This window comes from Mixophyes fleayi, chromosome 1 (assembly GCF_038048845.1).
Source record: "Mixophyes fleayi isolate aMixFle1 chromosome 1, aMixFle1.hap1, whole genome shotgun sequence".
Lineage (NCBI taxonomy): Eukaryota > Metazoa > Chordata > Amphibia > Anura > Limnodynastidae > Mixophyes > Mixophyes fleayi.
In genome coordinates this window covers 264790248-264807362 of record NC_134402.1, presented here as the reverse complement: position 1 = coordinate 264807362, position 17115 = coordinate 264790248, and the positions used below count along the sequence as shown (strand labels likewise).

Sequence of the window (17115 nt, the reverse complement as noted above, 5' to 3'; positions counted from 1 at the left end):
TGGTATACGTACTTTATGTTACATTACTCTGGGGCAGTGGAAAATTAAAACTACCTGGGATCTTTAACAGTGCTCAAGCTATGGGCACCCACTCCACATTTTCTCTGCCAGATTGCCCACTGAAAAATACTATTGCTTTTAAATAATCTCTAATGCCTTTTATTCTATTTTTTTTAGAATACAGACACATCCCTCATATAGATAGCACAGCTCACACTTCACATATTGTGTAATAAACAATAAAATAATCTCCTGAAGTTCGTTGTATATAACAAGACCTTCACCCCATGGTCACTCTGGCCCTGATTAATTAAGGAGCATAAATGGTGATACATTGCGTTATTTGTACACAATTACTCTGCGCATCCCCAGAACTGGACCATACGCTACAGATCACAGCAGCTTACAATTAATCTTCAAGCGCAATGAAGATTAATTGGCATATGCCCACTCCCCAGGATGGGCAGTGGGAGTATGAATGTTGTCAAAGTACAGTAAGGGCATGCCAAGCTCAAGCGCACTCAGTAGCGTCTTATTCAAGCTTTTGATCATCTCAAAGGTACATGGTGCCGATTATGATGATGGCTGTGTATACATGCTAGGACATGTGTTTGCAATCAGGAGCAACTATAAAAAAATGTATGTACAGCAGACATTAAGAATGGAAAGAAATTATTTTTTTTATTTTTATTTTTTAACGTTTTGTCCTTATTGATTTTATTATTAACAGGTGACATTAATTAAAAAAAAATTCTGCAGCGAATTATCTGTTAGAGCAGTGCAGACCTCTCAGCCTGATTTGCTTTCAGTCTCCTAGGCAACACAAATGCATCCACACAAACAAACATGGTCAGCAATGTACACCAAGCATAACGGATGCTTTTCTATTTTATTTTAGGTCCTGTATAAGCAGCCTTTCAACAACTATGGTAACATCTGTGGTGTGTTGTATCCCACAAATACAAATTAGAATATTTCTTTTGTTTTTTATTTGTAATATTAAAGGGACAACTGAATAATAATATGAAAACTGTAATATGAAAGTGGATGGCTCTATTAATCATTCATAGCTGGATTCTTACCTCTCCTGGGGGTATTCCCACGCACAATCTATCAACAGCTGGCTTTCTTTTCATCCTGTAGATCTGAGAAAGAATGTTTTGTTTAGCAGAAGTTCCAAAGTACACAAAATATTATCTACACAACATTTGTGTCTATGTGTTCCGACTTACATATATATTTTACAATATTATGTTTTAACACAGAAATGTATAATATGGTTATTTATTTTGGATCAACAGACACCAATGGATTGTACTTCAGAGAACAGTAATTACAAACAAAATAAAACTGATACTAAAATGGTGCTGAAAAGATTAAAGGGTTTACATGTAGTAGTAAATGTAGAAGTTTTAACTGCTCCTACATCCCACATTTACTTCAGTGGATTATAGCGGGGCATGCTAGGACTTATAGATCCTGGAAGGCACAGGTTTCCTAGTTCTGCTGCAATAGAGCTAGCAGGAAATGCTGGAACTTCTAGTTCCACAAAATTTGGTTCCTATCTACATTACTACAAAACGACATGTATAAGACAGTTATTTGTACAGTGTACTGCTGGAGCCATATAAAAGGCTGTTGATGTTGGTATAAATGTATAACATCGGGACTTAATTTGTATTGGAACCCACCGGGACAGCATTCAGCCACCTTTTACTGTCCACTGGAGATAGGATATGAATAGATAATATATAATTCCCCTGAGTGCTGATGTCATTACACAGCGCACCTCAGACAACTGAGAAAGAGACTATAAAATATCCAGTGCACATACAGCAGGCACGTCAAACTCAAAACCCCAATAGGGCCAAATAATCAAAGTCTAAGATTATGTAGGTCGCAAGAAAACTAAAAACAAATAAATAACTACCATCAGCACTAATCAACAAACTGTCATATAAATGTACTTAGACACAACTTACCAAACAAATAATTATAATGTTTTGAGCACAAACAGTCACAGATTACCAAGTACCAATCAGTTCGCTTGAATTACGAAAGCGCACTGTTCTGACTGCATGCAACAACATACAGCATGGGTGGAGGGAGACGAGCGGAACCGGCGCGTGCATGCGACACTGACAGGGAAGGTTGACTGAACTCACACGCAAATTGTTCTGTCGTATTCAGTGAATTATTAAGTGATTTAACCAAATAAAATAAAATAAAATGCGGGCCACATTCCACTTGTTTTCCCATAGTAATGCGGGGCCGCAAAAATATGCGTTTGCTAAAGGTAAAACGTGTCAGAGGAAGGGAAAAAGTACTGGACATGAGGGTGAGTGGCCAAACTAATTGCATAGAAGTAGAAGCAGGGTAAGTAATGGATGAACATGTAGGTTAAAGAAAGGGGGAGAAATTAGGTGCATTTGGAGAGATGGAGGGTGGGAAATTAATTAGAGTGCGAGAAGGGGGATTTTGTGACTTTGTCCCAACTGCTAGGACAGTTATGAGAGCCAAACACAGGAAACAGTGGTGCGCACAGCATTACAATGGAGAATGGAGGGGTCTGGAGGCAGACTATTGCTTGTTAAGTGCTAATCACAACCACTCCAGAGTGGCCATGCCCCTAGATGGGCTAGTCACGCTCTGTCCTCGTACTAGATTTAAAAATTTCAAAAATGTATAAACTCTGTTCATTTGCACTGTGGCCTCCATGGTAAAATGTGAAGCAGGTGTGATGCTTGGCTGTCGTGTGCCTGAGGTTATATACTGTTCACGATTCAGCCAAAGGGAATATCATCACAACTAAGCAGGTATGAGCATGTCCGTACCTTAGTCAGTCCTTTGATTTCCAAGATGTCGCTCCGACCACCCTCATTCATTATCCTCTGCCGCTCCCTTGCCACGTCTTCATCCTCATCAATTACAGGGGGAAGCTTTGCAGTGACTGGCCTGCAGAGAAACAGACAGGTACCTGTCATGTGACCAGCTCCTTGTATCATGCTATGAGCAAACCCACACATTCCTGAGATCTCTATTATTTACATATGTTATAGAGAAATGACCAGGTTCCCGTTGCCTGTACAGATCAATGATATACACTATGTTTTTTTCTGCACTTGCTTGTGATGACAATATTCTATATATAGTGGTACTGGCGTTAAAGTCTGTTTATTGTTACCTTGTACCACAGGGTCTACAGGTATATTGAAGATGTGTTACAAACAAAAAGTTCTGAAAGAGGTGGAATTGCACATAAAAGACAATGGAAATTAGCGAACGGTAAAGAGCGAGTAAAACCACTATGTAAAATTAATATATATCAAATGCTGTGTATTACCGAGCTGAATACATGTACAAAATAACTATGGTTGCCACCATTTTTGTGGAAAAAAAACATAGACTGTGTTATGTTTCTGCATTACCTATAACCTTGACTTTTACATTGGCTAGCCCGGCCAGTTGGCAACCCTACAAAATAACTGTAGTGTTTATACTTTACTAAATATATCCATCAAGCTTTCACTTCTTTGCAGCAGGTTGCCATGTTAGGAGGGAGGTGCTTCTCTAGCTGTACAAAAATACACTATGTGGATCACTGAATTAATGCACTTTTGCAGGGTCTGTAGCTGAAACGACTGCATTCTCAGCTTGCTGACCTGTGTTACATTCCATCATCACTGTCCGAGAGATGTGGGAGGAGCATCAGCTGTCATTAACACTTTACAGAGCTGTAGTTTAATGTCAGGTCAACGCTAACCCTAAATAATGTCTTTAACTGTTATGGTTCATATCCGAAAAATGTATTTATGGTTTTAGTGGTCCTTTAATGACCCCAGCCTAGAGATTATTTACAACTAAGAAAACATAGGAAACATTATATTATTTCCCTCTAACCTCTTGAAATCTGTCCCAAATATGTCTATGTTGTATATTATTGTGTATTTAGAGTACTAATATGTGTGTGCTATGTTAATGTCTATAACTGGATATATATGCATGCTCCAAGACATTGACTCCAAAAACATACTGGTAGGTTAATTGGCTGCTATCAAAATAATATATATCTCTCTCTCTGTCTGTGTGTGAGTGTGTGTCTATATTAGGGAATTTAGACTGTAAGCTCCAATGGGGCAGGGACTGATGTGAATGAGTTCTCTGTACAACACTGCGAAATTAGTGGCGCTATAAAAATAAATGATGATGATGGACTGTAACTGTCTACAATTGTTTTTACTAACATGCCTGTAGGAATACAGATGTTCAAATGCTTTTTAGGAAAATAATGGTTTAGAATAATTTGAGAACGTTATAGTGATGGCCACATAGAGTATGTGACAATATCAGCCAAGTGGTGCAATATCCTTATGTGTTTGCCCTAAAATGAGCAAAGTGCTCTATAATGTTGTCTTTTCAATTACTAAATGTTGGTAAAATGTAGCTGATGGGTATCAGAAATGATCTAAATGCCCAGCTTTAATACCTATGACTAATCCACTTTGGCCACCTTCATATAAGTATGAGTGCCTTCAGTAAGCACATGTATCATGTATCCATATTCAGTTCACTTAGTGTTTAGCCACATATTGTTAAAATAATCTCTTACCTTGGTTTAATGAAAAATCGATACTGGATTAGCAGGGTTATGACAAAGAAAACCACACCCTCCACAGCCATGGCAAATAGGTTTCTCCCAACTAGATCCCAAGACATTGGCGAGACAAAGCGGTTTTCTCCTGTTAAAGAGGGAGACCCACAGTAAGTCACAATCTTTGCGATAAGAACTGACTGTCTGTAGAACACCATACAAAGACTGCTCACCGAATCTTTCTAGAGCATCTGCCATGGCCTGATTCTTCACCATGTCAATGAGACCTCTTCCCAGGCAGAAATGAGGGAAGATCAGCAGGACTGACTTTAAAATATCATTGATGTTGTTCAGTTTCTAAAAAGACGATCTCTTGTCATTTGTAGCCCACAGAAGTATTTATTTTATGTACTTTCAATATATTACATTGTACACAGTATATAACCAGCAAAAGTGGCCCTATCATTGCCTGGTATGAAACGGTTACTGTAAGAGGGATGACAATGGACATTGTGTGTTTCTTAATGTCTACGTAATGTATATGGATGTGTGCCAGTGTCTATGTATAACAGGGGTCAACACCCTTCTTTGGTGTAAGCGCCACTCTGTGAAATTGTAGTCAATTGAATTGCAACAATAAAACACAACTTGCATAAAAAAATTAAAATACACTGGCTGTCCTATAGGAGAAGAGGAACCTCTTTGCATTCCTGCCACGCCAATCAACATTGTTAAAAAGTCCCATCAGGAATGGAATTATGTGCGTCAGCATTACTGTAGTATTTCTGTCCAGGTGCCCCTAAATCCATCTTGGTGCTTGCGCACACAAAAAATGGTGTAGCTGGATGCAGGCTGGGCATTAGTGATCTATAGGATGAACTATACTGTGTCTTTATACGTTTATACGGAGTTTGATATTTTTATTTATGTAGTGCCTATGCTTGGAATTTTGACAATTTCACTGGGCAAGATACACTGCATGGCCAAAATATGTGACACCCTATCTAATTAGGGTGTGTGGCCATTTCAGCCACTCCCATTTCTAACAGGTGCAATTTACCATTTCTCCTATAACAAAATGTAAAGGACAGTTGTATTAGTTATAATACTTACGTTGTTTGTAAAGAGCTCAAGTACAAATGTGGCCACGCTGCCGTTGATCCCAATGAATAAATTGACGCTAGTTAACACCACATAGGCGGTGCTGGGGATCTTAAACAAAAAAGAAGCTGGGTACATCAGAGGGGTTATGGACCACCTGGAAGTAAGAAAACATTTGTTACATGCAAGATTAGCACAAACAATTTATTTTATTTTTTTTACTCAACACAGTCATTCCAAGTCACTCAAAAAGCATGTTGAATGTCAATCTTCATATTGAACTAGATGCAAATATCTTACCCGTATAACAATAGTAGAAGTGCCAAGACTGGTAAATTAGAAGACGATACATAGGAATCTTGTTGGAAACAGATGAATATTATAATGACCAAAGTAGCTGGCACTATGTAGTTACACTGGAAGAGAAAACAAAAACCCAGTTAGTTTTGAACTGCTAAATTACACAGTTTTCATAATGTCCTGCAATTACCTTAAAATGTACCTGTTTCCTACAAAGGGGACCTCATTTAGTAAGCCTGGTTTTGCATTTAAAGGAGTATGCCCAAACTTCCTATCATTTTAGAAATAAAACTTCACATTTTTACCTAAGATGATGCCCGATTTAGACTATTTTTTAGATGAATCATGAGTCTAAGGCAACATCAGGACTGTCTTAAACACTTTTGGCACTAGTGTGTTTGAAGCTTTTTTTCTTCTACATTGGGCAAAGTGTTTCTAGGAATATAACTGGATGGTTCAAAATGCATCCAAATAAAAGTATAGGGGAATCCCAATCTCTGTCCTTTTGTGGGGTGGAAACAGCTGTGCTCCTTTCCACACTCCTAAAAATGTGCCTCCTCTACCCCTTACTCTCATTTCAATACTTCATACTTCAGGAATGCCCTGATTTGAGCCTACTTCTCCGACTGGCCTTTGCAACTCTGCTCCTCTATAAATGCTGCCATCTAGCTCTGCAAACACATGCTCTTGTAGGAAATGTGGGCACGCCAGTGGCAATCAAGGCTGTATTGTGGAGGCGTGCTTCAGTAGTGCCACTAGTTCTTAGTAAATTAATAAGCTGCATTCTCATGAATAATGCTACGGCCCAGGAAAAGGCCGCCTTCACAGTATATAGGCCGCAGCTGAACTTTAAGGTCAGTGAAATGGAAGCCAAAATAGTTTCTAGTCTCTTACCATATCCCACACAAAGTTGGCCAACCAGTAGATGACGGGCTTCACTCCGCTGATGCATTGCATGTGTTTGGCTTTGCTCACTCTCTCCTGGATCAGGAAAACCACAAAACTGGCTGGCACAAAGGACATGGCAAATATGACACAGATAGAAACCAAGACATCCACTGATGTGGTCATCCTAGAAGAGAACATGGCTCACATTATTATCACATATATGTCTTATTAACACCTAGAACATTCAACTCATGCTAAACAATATTTAAATACGATATAACAATCAATAACATGGACTACAAGAAATCACTATAAGATTCACATTTCAGGGCCCTAAATAATGTTTTACTACATGGGAATATTAGGGCACACTGTACTTACAATGCGACCTCAGAAAGCTGCTCTTTAGTGAGATTTAGAGGGTGATTAAAAGCTGTGATCCCGTATTTTGAAGGGTCCTCTCCCTCAGGTAGCTTGGAGCGCAGGATGGCATTGTTCATCACATTCAGGAATGCACCAACCGCATGCCAGCCTTTGTTATTGAACCAGACCTATAGTAACAGCAGTATTGATACGTGACCTCTGCAGGATATTTACACTCCTCTTTAGCTACATTCACATAGCATTTTTAAACATTTAGAATGAAGAACTACACTACTAGAAATATATAATAATTTTAAGAAAGGTCATTTCTAAGAAACCAAGGGGTACATTTATCAAGCTGCGGGTTTGAAAAAGTGGACATGTTGCCTATAGAAACCAATCAAATTCTATCTGTCATTTTGTAGAATGTACTAAATATTATCTAGAAACTGATTTGTTGCTATAGGCAACATCTCCACTTTTTCAAACCCACAGCTTAATAAATTTACCCCCAAGTCTATGTTACCCAATGCACTGAGGTGAATATTTACAAGACTATCTGAACTCAGTGAGCGTTCACTTGAAAGCCCTCAATTTTATTCAACCCGCAGCCATGTATCTCTAACATATTTGGGGCAGTGTTCATATAAACATACAGTACTTTGATTTCACAGTCATAGATTGTAGAGATGCACATACTGGATTATGGTGTGGAGGAAAACGTGATATTACAGTCGCTGGCAGTGATTCTAATGATACAGTGATTTACAAATAGCTAAGAAGACAAGTGGTTGATTTGTAAATACCTTCACATTATCTTTTGCATCTAGTCCTTTCATAAAGGTCCCAAAGCTGTCAAGAAAACGGTTGGCAGCCCCATTCTGGTAAAGGAGAGACAACACAGAGCAATGAGTGCATGTTACTGTGTTCACGTTCTAATTATTTCAAGTGACTAGTCTGTGTAGTTAAACATTGCATCTAAAACCTAAACTGCAGAAACCTGATATGCTAAAAAACACAATATGGGGACATTTCAGATACATATTTATGACTTTTTATGCTGTGCAATTGATACCTATTACTCTATTCAGAGGAGCTTCGTCTGATGTATTATTGTACATGATACTTATTAAAGAACGGCAAATCTATAAATAATGACCTGCTAGCAATCTATAAAGGAAACCCATACTATAATAATGTAAATTAGCAACAGCCAGGCCCATGCCTGGGAATGATCAGCATCTGCCCCTTAAATTCGGGGTATTTAGGCGTCTAAAAGGTTACGAACGAAATATCAGCATCATTCAGCCAACAGTCCTTTACTCTTACTTTTCCACTAATATAGAATGTGTTTTATAAGCTGTTAAAACTTCCATACAGGTATTATTACTTACTGTATAAACTAGGTGGAAACACCTGTTTAATAAGCCTGTGTCTATGTAGATTTTTTCATTTAAGCAGCCTATAAATTCTGACGATCTCAATTTCATCTTGTTTAGAAGCTTCACAGTATGGTCATGCCCACAAATGAACTTTGCCGGTGTGTTTGTACAATACATTATTACGTTATTATTTGCAACTATGCTTCCAACTTAACATTCTAATTATAGTGCCCGGCAAAATAGACCCTCACTCATCCTTATAATGCAGTTATAAGACCTGCCTCCTTAGAGAGTCTATAACTTTTGTTTCTGATTTCTTTACAACCTTATCTCTCCATCTAGCATATACCACCTTTAAGAAACCAATTTTATATCCAACAAATTTCAATCAGTGCCGATCATTACGATCACATACTCCCTTACCATTTTAGAGTATTAAAGAATTCATGACTTCTTAATAAATTACAGTATTACATTTAACTTCAAAAGTCTATTTCCCAGGCTTGAACAAGCCATTATAGTTAGCAGACTATCTACCGGTGGATCACAAGTCTCATACAAGTAAACTTTGGACAAGTTATTTTATTTTACTATAAAGCCCTAACTACCCACATGTATAATATTGTATAATTAAAATGTAAAGTAATTATGATACAAATAATATTTTTGAATTGTAGTAGCAATGAGCCTAGCTCAGGGGTAGGCAACCTGCGGCTCTCCAGGTGTTGTGAAACTACAAGTCCCAGCAGGCCTTGCCATCTGCTGGTTATCTACTGGCAAAGCATGCTGGGATTTGTAGTTTCACAACACCTGGAGAGCCGCAGGTTGCCTACCCCTGGCCTAGCTAGATGTTCTAGTGGGCTCTTTATCAGTCTGTTGCTGCTGACTACTAAAGGTCACAAGGGAGAATCCATGTTGGCTGTGACCACACCTAGTTAAGTCAAAGTGACAACTGCAAAGCTCAATTATGCTGATATAGAGGAGCATAACTTTCAGGACATTAGCTTCGGAAATGGTATGTTCGGAATAAATGCACAGTTGTGTACCTGTGCTAGATCCAGGCGTTTCTTGATGTGTTTAATGGAGGCCAAAACTTCTTCACTTGGTGGTAGTGCTGGGGAACTACTTGCACCCAAGGAGAACCCGCCGTACCTGCGGAGCCAAGCCGATAGGAAGGTAATAAATATCTCATACAGAAACCACAGGTCTATCCACTAAACTATAAAATTTTGCGCTTGGTTTATATAAAAGACCAATAAATAGTATTCACAAATATATACTATATGTGTATATTTCTAAAAATTAATATATATGCTTTACTGACAATGCTGAATCCATGTCTATCAAGAGATCACTTTCTACACTCGTGCTCACTGCCAGTGCATTCTTCATGGGGTTCAATGTGCCCTAAACGTAGTGCTGGCTGAGTGTACTTCTAGGTTAATGAACTTTCATGAACGTAAAAAATAAAGTAAATGTAGTAAAATAAAGAAGTATGTGTAGTAAATCTATACCTTAGTTTTAAACAATAAAACACTTTATTCACAAGACCAAAATAAAAAGGGTAAAAAAGGAAAATGTAACATACCTGAACTCATTTACCCAGATCTTGTTCTTTAAGCTAAAGGAAAGAAGCAAATAACAAAAGTGGTACCATTAGGGATTGTTTTCCTTTATCTATAGTAATAAACTGCATAATATGATTTGGTTACATGACCATAAAAATGTGATAATGACAAAAGCATCACTTGCCTTTTTCCAATAATCTGTGCATACGTCTTTACCAAATAATCGGATATGTTCCGGCCTGTTAGATTCTGCAAGATGTCCGAGGTGTTTTGCTTTTTCTGTTTGAAAACAATACAGAGAAACATGACAGGTATTAAGTGTAATGCATACGTAATATACTGCTGTATACATGTTAGATATGTAGAAGTGCTCTTTTAAATATTTGCACTATAGCCATCTTCTCTAGGTTATGTGGTGGAATTTGCTTCTTGGAAAATCCTAGAAGAGTGTGGATGTTCTTACAGCATCTCTCAACTGTCCAGATTTTAGTGGAACAGTACCGATTTTAATGCTCTGTTCGCCCAGCGGGGTGGGAATGTTGAGGGTCAGGGAGATATCCTGATGTTTTATATCGCCTTAAATTTCTAGAAAATTAAGGGCCTGATTCATTAAAGTACTTAAATTAAGAAGTTTCTTATTTAAGTCTCCTGGACAAAATCATGTTAGAATGCAAGGGGTGAAAATTAGTTTTCTGTTTTGCAAATAAGTTAAATACTGAATGTTTTTTCATGTAGCATACAAATAAGAAACTTCTTAATTTAAGTACCTTAATGAATCAGGCCCTAAGTTCTTAATACAATAACATAACACCACGAGGACTTCCTACCTGAAACGGTGGCATGCCACCAGCCCCAGGCGGACAGACTGGAAGCATCTTCTTTACATTCTCATTGCTGCATTCACAAGCTGGAGAAGGATTTTCCATTGACCAGTTACCATGAAGAAACATATCTTCTATTTCCTGCGAGACAAACTGAGTCCTCCATTCTTCATCTTCACCTGAGCAAGGAACACCCCTGTATAGTAAAATACATATTTGGTAATATTATGCTATGCTTGAAATGTTAAAGATACCTCTCAGTAAACAGGACCAGGAAAAAACATGATGTGGACTGCACACAAATTCCTACTTACGGAACAGAATATCCATCTATGCATCCAGTTCCAAAGCCAGGCTTCTGAATCAAAGCGTTAAACAGAGCTTCAGTACCAGCATCCTCTGGGGCATCATTGCTATGAGCAATACAAGCAGAGGCAGCAAGTCACAGGTAGGCCACTCAATACAAAATAGTCAAGCGAGAAATCCAATATCTATTGTTCTTCATAAATAAATATAGCATTGCATTTCCATCCTACAGGCATATTTCTGACTAATATTACAATGTATAACAAAGATCAGGAAAAATACATCTAGTTGTATTGATACAGAGGTAGACAAAACAAATGATGATATTTATTCATACATAACATGTATGGGCTACAACCTACCTGAAAAAGGTATATTGTTCATCATACATCCAGGGCTGAAGCTCAAGGCTGGGGTATTTACCAAAAGGTGGTACAATAAGGCTAAACATCAATGCAATGAGTACAAAAACAGCTGGCAGCACAATCTAAAAGTACAGGAGAAGAGAGTTTCTATTAATGTCTTTGAAAAGTTGCATTAACCATCCAATAACATAAGATTCAAAGTTGTTCTCCTAAGCAGTGTGTGACATTGCTTTGGAGAGTGGCACAGTGGTTAATATTGTGCTGGGGTCATGGGTTTGATTGTTCTGTAAAGTGCTGCGTAATATGAAGCTGCTATCATCATCATCATCATTTATTTATATAGTGCCACTAATTTTGCAGCGCTGTACAGAGAACTCACATCAGTCCCTTCCCCATTGGAGCTTACAGTCTAAATTCCCTAACATACATACACAGATACAACTATATAAATAACTGTTAATAAGTAATAATAGATATACCTGAATTGTACAACTTACAGTATATACTACTGTATCAGAGCACAGAATTTTACATTGTATGTATGTTTTTACAACATGTGTTTGTTAAAGCAAATATACCTGTGGCTAACAAAGAATTAATGTGTTAGCAACTGAAATTAACATAAGTACCAGAGTCTGAACTGAATGAGTCAACAACCAGTTACAAATTGTGTTATCTGAATGACCGGTCTCAGATTATGTCATCTGCACTTTAAACACTGGACACACTTCATACAATATTGTTTTAAGATTATGGCAACAGAGAATTTCTTGTTTTCCGATTTGAAAGTCATAAAACTAATTTTGTCCACTTCAGTTTCCACTAATTGGACACATGTATAGAACTAAGTTCTTTTCCTTTACCTGTGCAAAGAAGCCCTTTCTGCTGCGCTTGGCGTACAGTAACCTCTTCCAAAGTAAGGTGGTAAACTGTTGTCTCATCAAACTCCAGCTCTTCACCTGGTAGGAACCTTTCCCATCTATCCCACTGAGATAATCTGTCTCCCGAGACTCTGCCGAGAAAACATCATAGGAAACGTCACTACATGTATCAAAGACAGTGCGATGAATATCACTAATAAAGACAGGCTCTTATCAAGGAAGAAAGCAATGTAAATAATTGCTTCTTTTTTCCCTTCATTACAGTGATGAAATGGCACTTTGTAAAGGCAACAAGTACTCTTATTATTTATTATTATAGGTCCATAAACCCTAAAATGCAGGTTGCTCTGTACAAAATTTTAGGGGCTTATCAGAACCAATATACAGTATCTGTGATAACATTTTCATCATGGGAGGTACTATTCATGTATTGGTCTTAATGGGCCTGATTCATTAAGGAAAGTAAAGCAAATAAATGAGTAACTTTGACAAAACCATGTTACAATGCAAGGGGTGCAAATGAGTTTATTATTTTGCACATAAGGAAAATACTGGCTTTTTTTTCATGTAGCACACAAATACTTGATAGCTTTATTTTTACACTGACATTAGAAGTTAATCTAGGACATGCCCTACCCAACTATAAATCTGTCCCCACATTTTAAATTGACCTCCCCTCCAATACCACATGGTTTGCCAAGGTGCAAAGTTACTCATTTGTTTTGCTGTACTTTCTTTAATGAATCAGGCCCAGTATCATTACTAAGGATGTGCTAGATCTTTGTTATTTTCTTTTTTTTCTCAAATTATGTGTTTAAATATGTTTATAAAGTACCTGGATCCATGTCAAACTCATTCGTTTCAAAGTTGTCATCTTCTGTGAAAGGTCTCAGGCAGCTCTGGTGGTCTCCAAAAGCATATCTCTTCCTCCTAGCCGGCAATGTCCCATCTGTGGAAGTAAGCAGACAACCTATATTGTAATAATACATACTTAACAGACCGGACATGTACCATGTGCCATGACGCAGGAAGAGACACAGCAGTACCATGAATTTACCTGATGTCTCCGCATCCACTCCAGTATCATGAGCCACTTTCAGGAAGATCTGAAAAAACAAGCAACTGATTAGAACTCATTGCAGTCATGTATTTAGCATGGTGATGTTGATAATGGTATTCAATAAGATGGATTTCTCAATTCATAATTATATGTAGATATTTCCCGTAATTATCATTAGCGTTGCTTACTAAAGTGACTACTCATCACTGCGATCTCACATGACATCATTTTGTTCCAGGTTATCACATTTAGACTGATGGACACAGCAATATCACAAAGATTAGATGATGAAGTGATCTAAGCCTTAAGTATGTGGTTAAATTATGGTGATGACTGTTAAAGCTAAGGTTTGTCAGACACTTTTATTAGGTTTTCCTTGCTCCGTAAAAAAGGAAGAAGCATATACAGTGATGTAGAGATTGGTAAAATATTCTAAAATCTGTGCCTAATGTTCTGTTTCCCAGGGTAAGCTGGGAGCGGAAATGCTATATTAGACATGAGCTCTCTTACCTCTTCCAGAGTGGTATCTGAGATGCCATAGCTGGAGATGCCAAGGTCAAATAAGCGATCATCTATTTCATGGAAAAGCTCAACAAAGGCCCCTTCCTTAGCAGCCTCATAAGGTAAGACGTAGGTCAGCTCGTGTCCAATGTCCTCTACCAGCCGGGCCTCGGGCACGTGTTTGTTGATGAGGTTTGAAATGGCAGAAACATCTGTAAGACCCACAAAAGACAAAAAATAAAGGTCTTATGTAAGCATTTAAAGTTTAATCAATTTACAGTGTAACAGAGTATGTGTCGTTCTCTTCTGCAATCACTAAGTACACACAACTTAATTCCGGTCAATGCAGAACATTATGAAATACATTAAATATTTTACTAAAAGATGTTCCAAATAACACTCCTACTGGAAACCTTAAAATAAATAAATACATATACAGAGTGTCTGTATACACAGTATTCCTTTCATCTATCTCTCTCCATTACATTTAAACAGACTGATCATGCACACTGCTTCTTTGTAAAACAGGTGATAGAACACTGATCGTAGAAGGACATGCTCTAATTTTCCACATCCATGTCCCATCATCTGAGTCCATGTATATGGTCATTCCGTCTCTCCTCTGTTTATCAACAAAAACAATGGAGCAAATGGGAGACAGAGGAGAAGATTCCACAAACCCTTACTCTGCTTAGCTTGTTTCTGAACAATTTATAGTAAACTTTAAGCCAGTTTCTTTACCTATTGTCAGAGTGTCACTTTCGTGGTCACTGCCCAGTCCAGCATCAGAGCTGCTCTGAGAGACACTATCATCCTGAAACATAAACACATACATATACTCAGTGCACAAACACACATGATTCTACAGGGTAATGTCAATTACGTAATCAAAGCAGCATAGACATTACACAGTTTAGTAGAAGGAAAGGCAGTAGCAGATTGTTAGCTTTCTAGACATGTCAGCAGAGCCATAACTCACAAAGTGTTAACAAAGTCCAGCAACAATTAAATCAGTAGCCACTATGGGTGCGCGTGGTTGCCGGCTGATTCTGACCCTATCATCATCGGGCTCAGGGGCAACAGTGGCGGTGATTACAAAAGTTATCAGTTGCATTTCTGATTGGATAGAATGAAGGGTTAGGTATAAGATTAGACAAGGAGCTAGTTGATAATAATTACCCTACTCTTGACTTCTCTCTTCCGGTCCGCAGTATGTTTACTATGTTTAGTAATCACCGCTTCTGTGGTCCCCGCTTCTAATGGCGCTGCCAACATCAGGCTCTGATTCTGTTTGCAAGTAGGACCTGGCCTGTTGCCTTCCTGCCCACAAATGACGGGGTACCGTCATCCCAAATATTAACTGAAGAAGGTCCTTCATGTGGCAGTAACCCAACTACTGAACTTTCTTACTTTAATTATACCGAGCATATTCCTTTAAGAGGTATGCATACATTTAAAACATTCAAATGTGTATAGACTAAATTTGTAACAAGTTATTTGCTGCATACATATATCAATGTCACAGTTAATATACATTTATTAAAGGTAATTAAAAATTATTTTAATAAGACTTACACAAGCTAATGGGAGAACCAAATGGGAAAGGTTTAAAAAGCTTAATAGCCAAAAGCATAATAGGTGCACAAAATTAAGCTATGAGTAACTAGATAAATGTATGACATATTTATTATTTTTATATTTAGAGCCCATATTTTCTATTAAATAAATGTATGGGTACAATGTATTCAATTGGTAAAGCAGATTTATTTTACTACTTATTGGAAATGAATGGCCCAGATGCTATAAATGCTCTTATTGAATTTAAGGGCACCCTAACAGGTCGTTAATGCCTTTAAAATCTCCTTAGCATTAAGAAGATATACTCTAAGATAAGTAAGGTCCCCTTAAGACAATACTTAAATAATCAGTTCTACACATGTGAAGATTTGGTAAGAAATGGAAGTGCCTTACTTAACACTTTAACCTTAGCGTTACTTAAGGTTAAGTAATAGACGGTACTTAGGGTGGCTAATTTGCATAGAGCGCAACGTTTTTTAATGTCTCTTAGTTTAGTAATGTGCCCCAAAACATAATACATAATGCATGTTAGAGCATCTGGAATGGGAGAGACTATAATATTGGTGTACACCCTTCAGTGAATATAGATAAGGAGTAGTTCTTGCTGGTAATGAGAGTGTTGGACCCAGTAAAATAAATAAAAGTGTGAATAGGATATAGAGATAAAATATAGGATGTTGCAAAAGCTCAAATATTACAAAATTGGGACTCCAGACTTGCTCAATTCACTGAAACGACTATGCTTTGTATGAACTAATCTGATGACTTGTTTAGAATATTTCCCCTGACATTAAGGGCTAGATTTACTAAGCTGCGGGTTTGAAAAAGTGGGGATGTTGCCTATAGCAACCAATCAGATTCTAGCTGTCATTTTGTAGAAGGTACTAAATAAATGAAAGCTAGAATCTGATTGGTTGCTATAGGCAACATCCCCACTTTTTCAAACCCGCAGCTTAGTAAATCTAGCCCTAAGTCATCATTCAGTTTGGGAGCAGAGTAGACTATTGCAAAATTGTTCAGATAACAAGAGAACAGTGAGGCATTTTTGGCTTCAGTTCATGATTTAAAACAATATTTAAATGCTCTGTCTGCATGAACATGATAGACTATAAGTGAACATACCTTTTTGAGGTAAGACATAGTACTGCTACTGTTCCTGCAGGAGCTAAGGGAAGAGTCTGTGTCTCTCTTTACTAAAGTAAGGTAATAGCCAGTCCCCAATTGGTTCTTCAAGAAAAGAGATGACCCCAAACAGCACAATTTGCCATGAGAGATTATGGCAATCCGATCTCCAAGGATGTCTGCCTCGTCCATATGATGTGTGGACAGGATGATGGTCCGTCCTGAAAAATAAAAATAATGCGGAAATCCAGAACACTTCAATTCAAAAGTATATCATCTTTTGTTTTA

General features: G+C 37.8%; 1 protein-coding gene across 2 annotated transcripts in view; it reads right to left on the bottom strand.

Moving 5' to 3' along the window:
• Positions 1-17115, bottom strand: part of ABCA1 (ATP binding cassette subfamily A member 1) — a 106103-nt gene that overhangs the window by 11173 nt on the left and 77815 nt on the right. Inside the window, exons 23-44 of one of the 2 annotated variants that reach the window (XM_075210475.1) lie at positions 16828-17048; positions 15307-15447; positions 14869-14941; positions 14137-14339; positions 13624-13672; positions 13402-13515; positions 12549-12697; positions 11683-11807; positions 11329-11427; positions 11021-11210; positions 10378-10472; positions 10214-10246; positions 9672-9777; positions 8050-8124; positions 7262-7431; positions 6887-7064; positions 5993-6108; positions 5705-5849; positions 4825-4948; positions 4610-4739; positions 2835-2955; positions 1083-1145 (exon numbers count right to left, since the gene is read on the bottom strand). In XM_075210475.1, coding sequence (XP_075066576.1) covers positions 1083-1145; positions 2835-2955; positions 4610-4739; positions 4825-4948; positions 5705-5849; positions 5993-6108; positions 6887-7064; positions 7262-7431; positions 8050-8124; positions 9672-9777; positions 10214-10246; positions 10378-10472; positions 11021-11210; positions 11329-11427; positions 11683-11807; positions 12549-12697; positions 13402-13515; positions 13624-13672; positions 14137-14339; positions 14869-14941; positions 15307-15447; positions 16828-17048 — 2720 coding nt within the window. The remainder of the gene's footprint in view (positions 1-1082; positions 1146-2834; positions 2956-4609; positions 4740-4824; positions 4949-5704; positions 5850-5992; positions 6109-6886; positions 7065-7261; positions 7432-8049; positions 8125-9671; positions 9778-10213; positions 10247-10377; positions 10473-11020; positions 11211-11328; positions 11428-11682; positions 11808-12548; positions 12698-13401; positions 13516-13623; positions 13673-14136; positions 14340-14868; positions 14942-15306; positions 15448-16827; positions 17049-17115) is intronic. The other variant, XM_075210484.1, reaches the window with a different exon arrangement.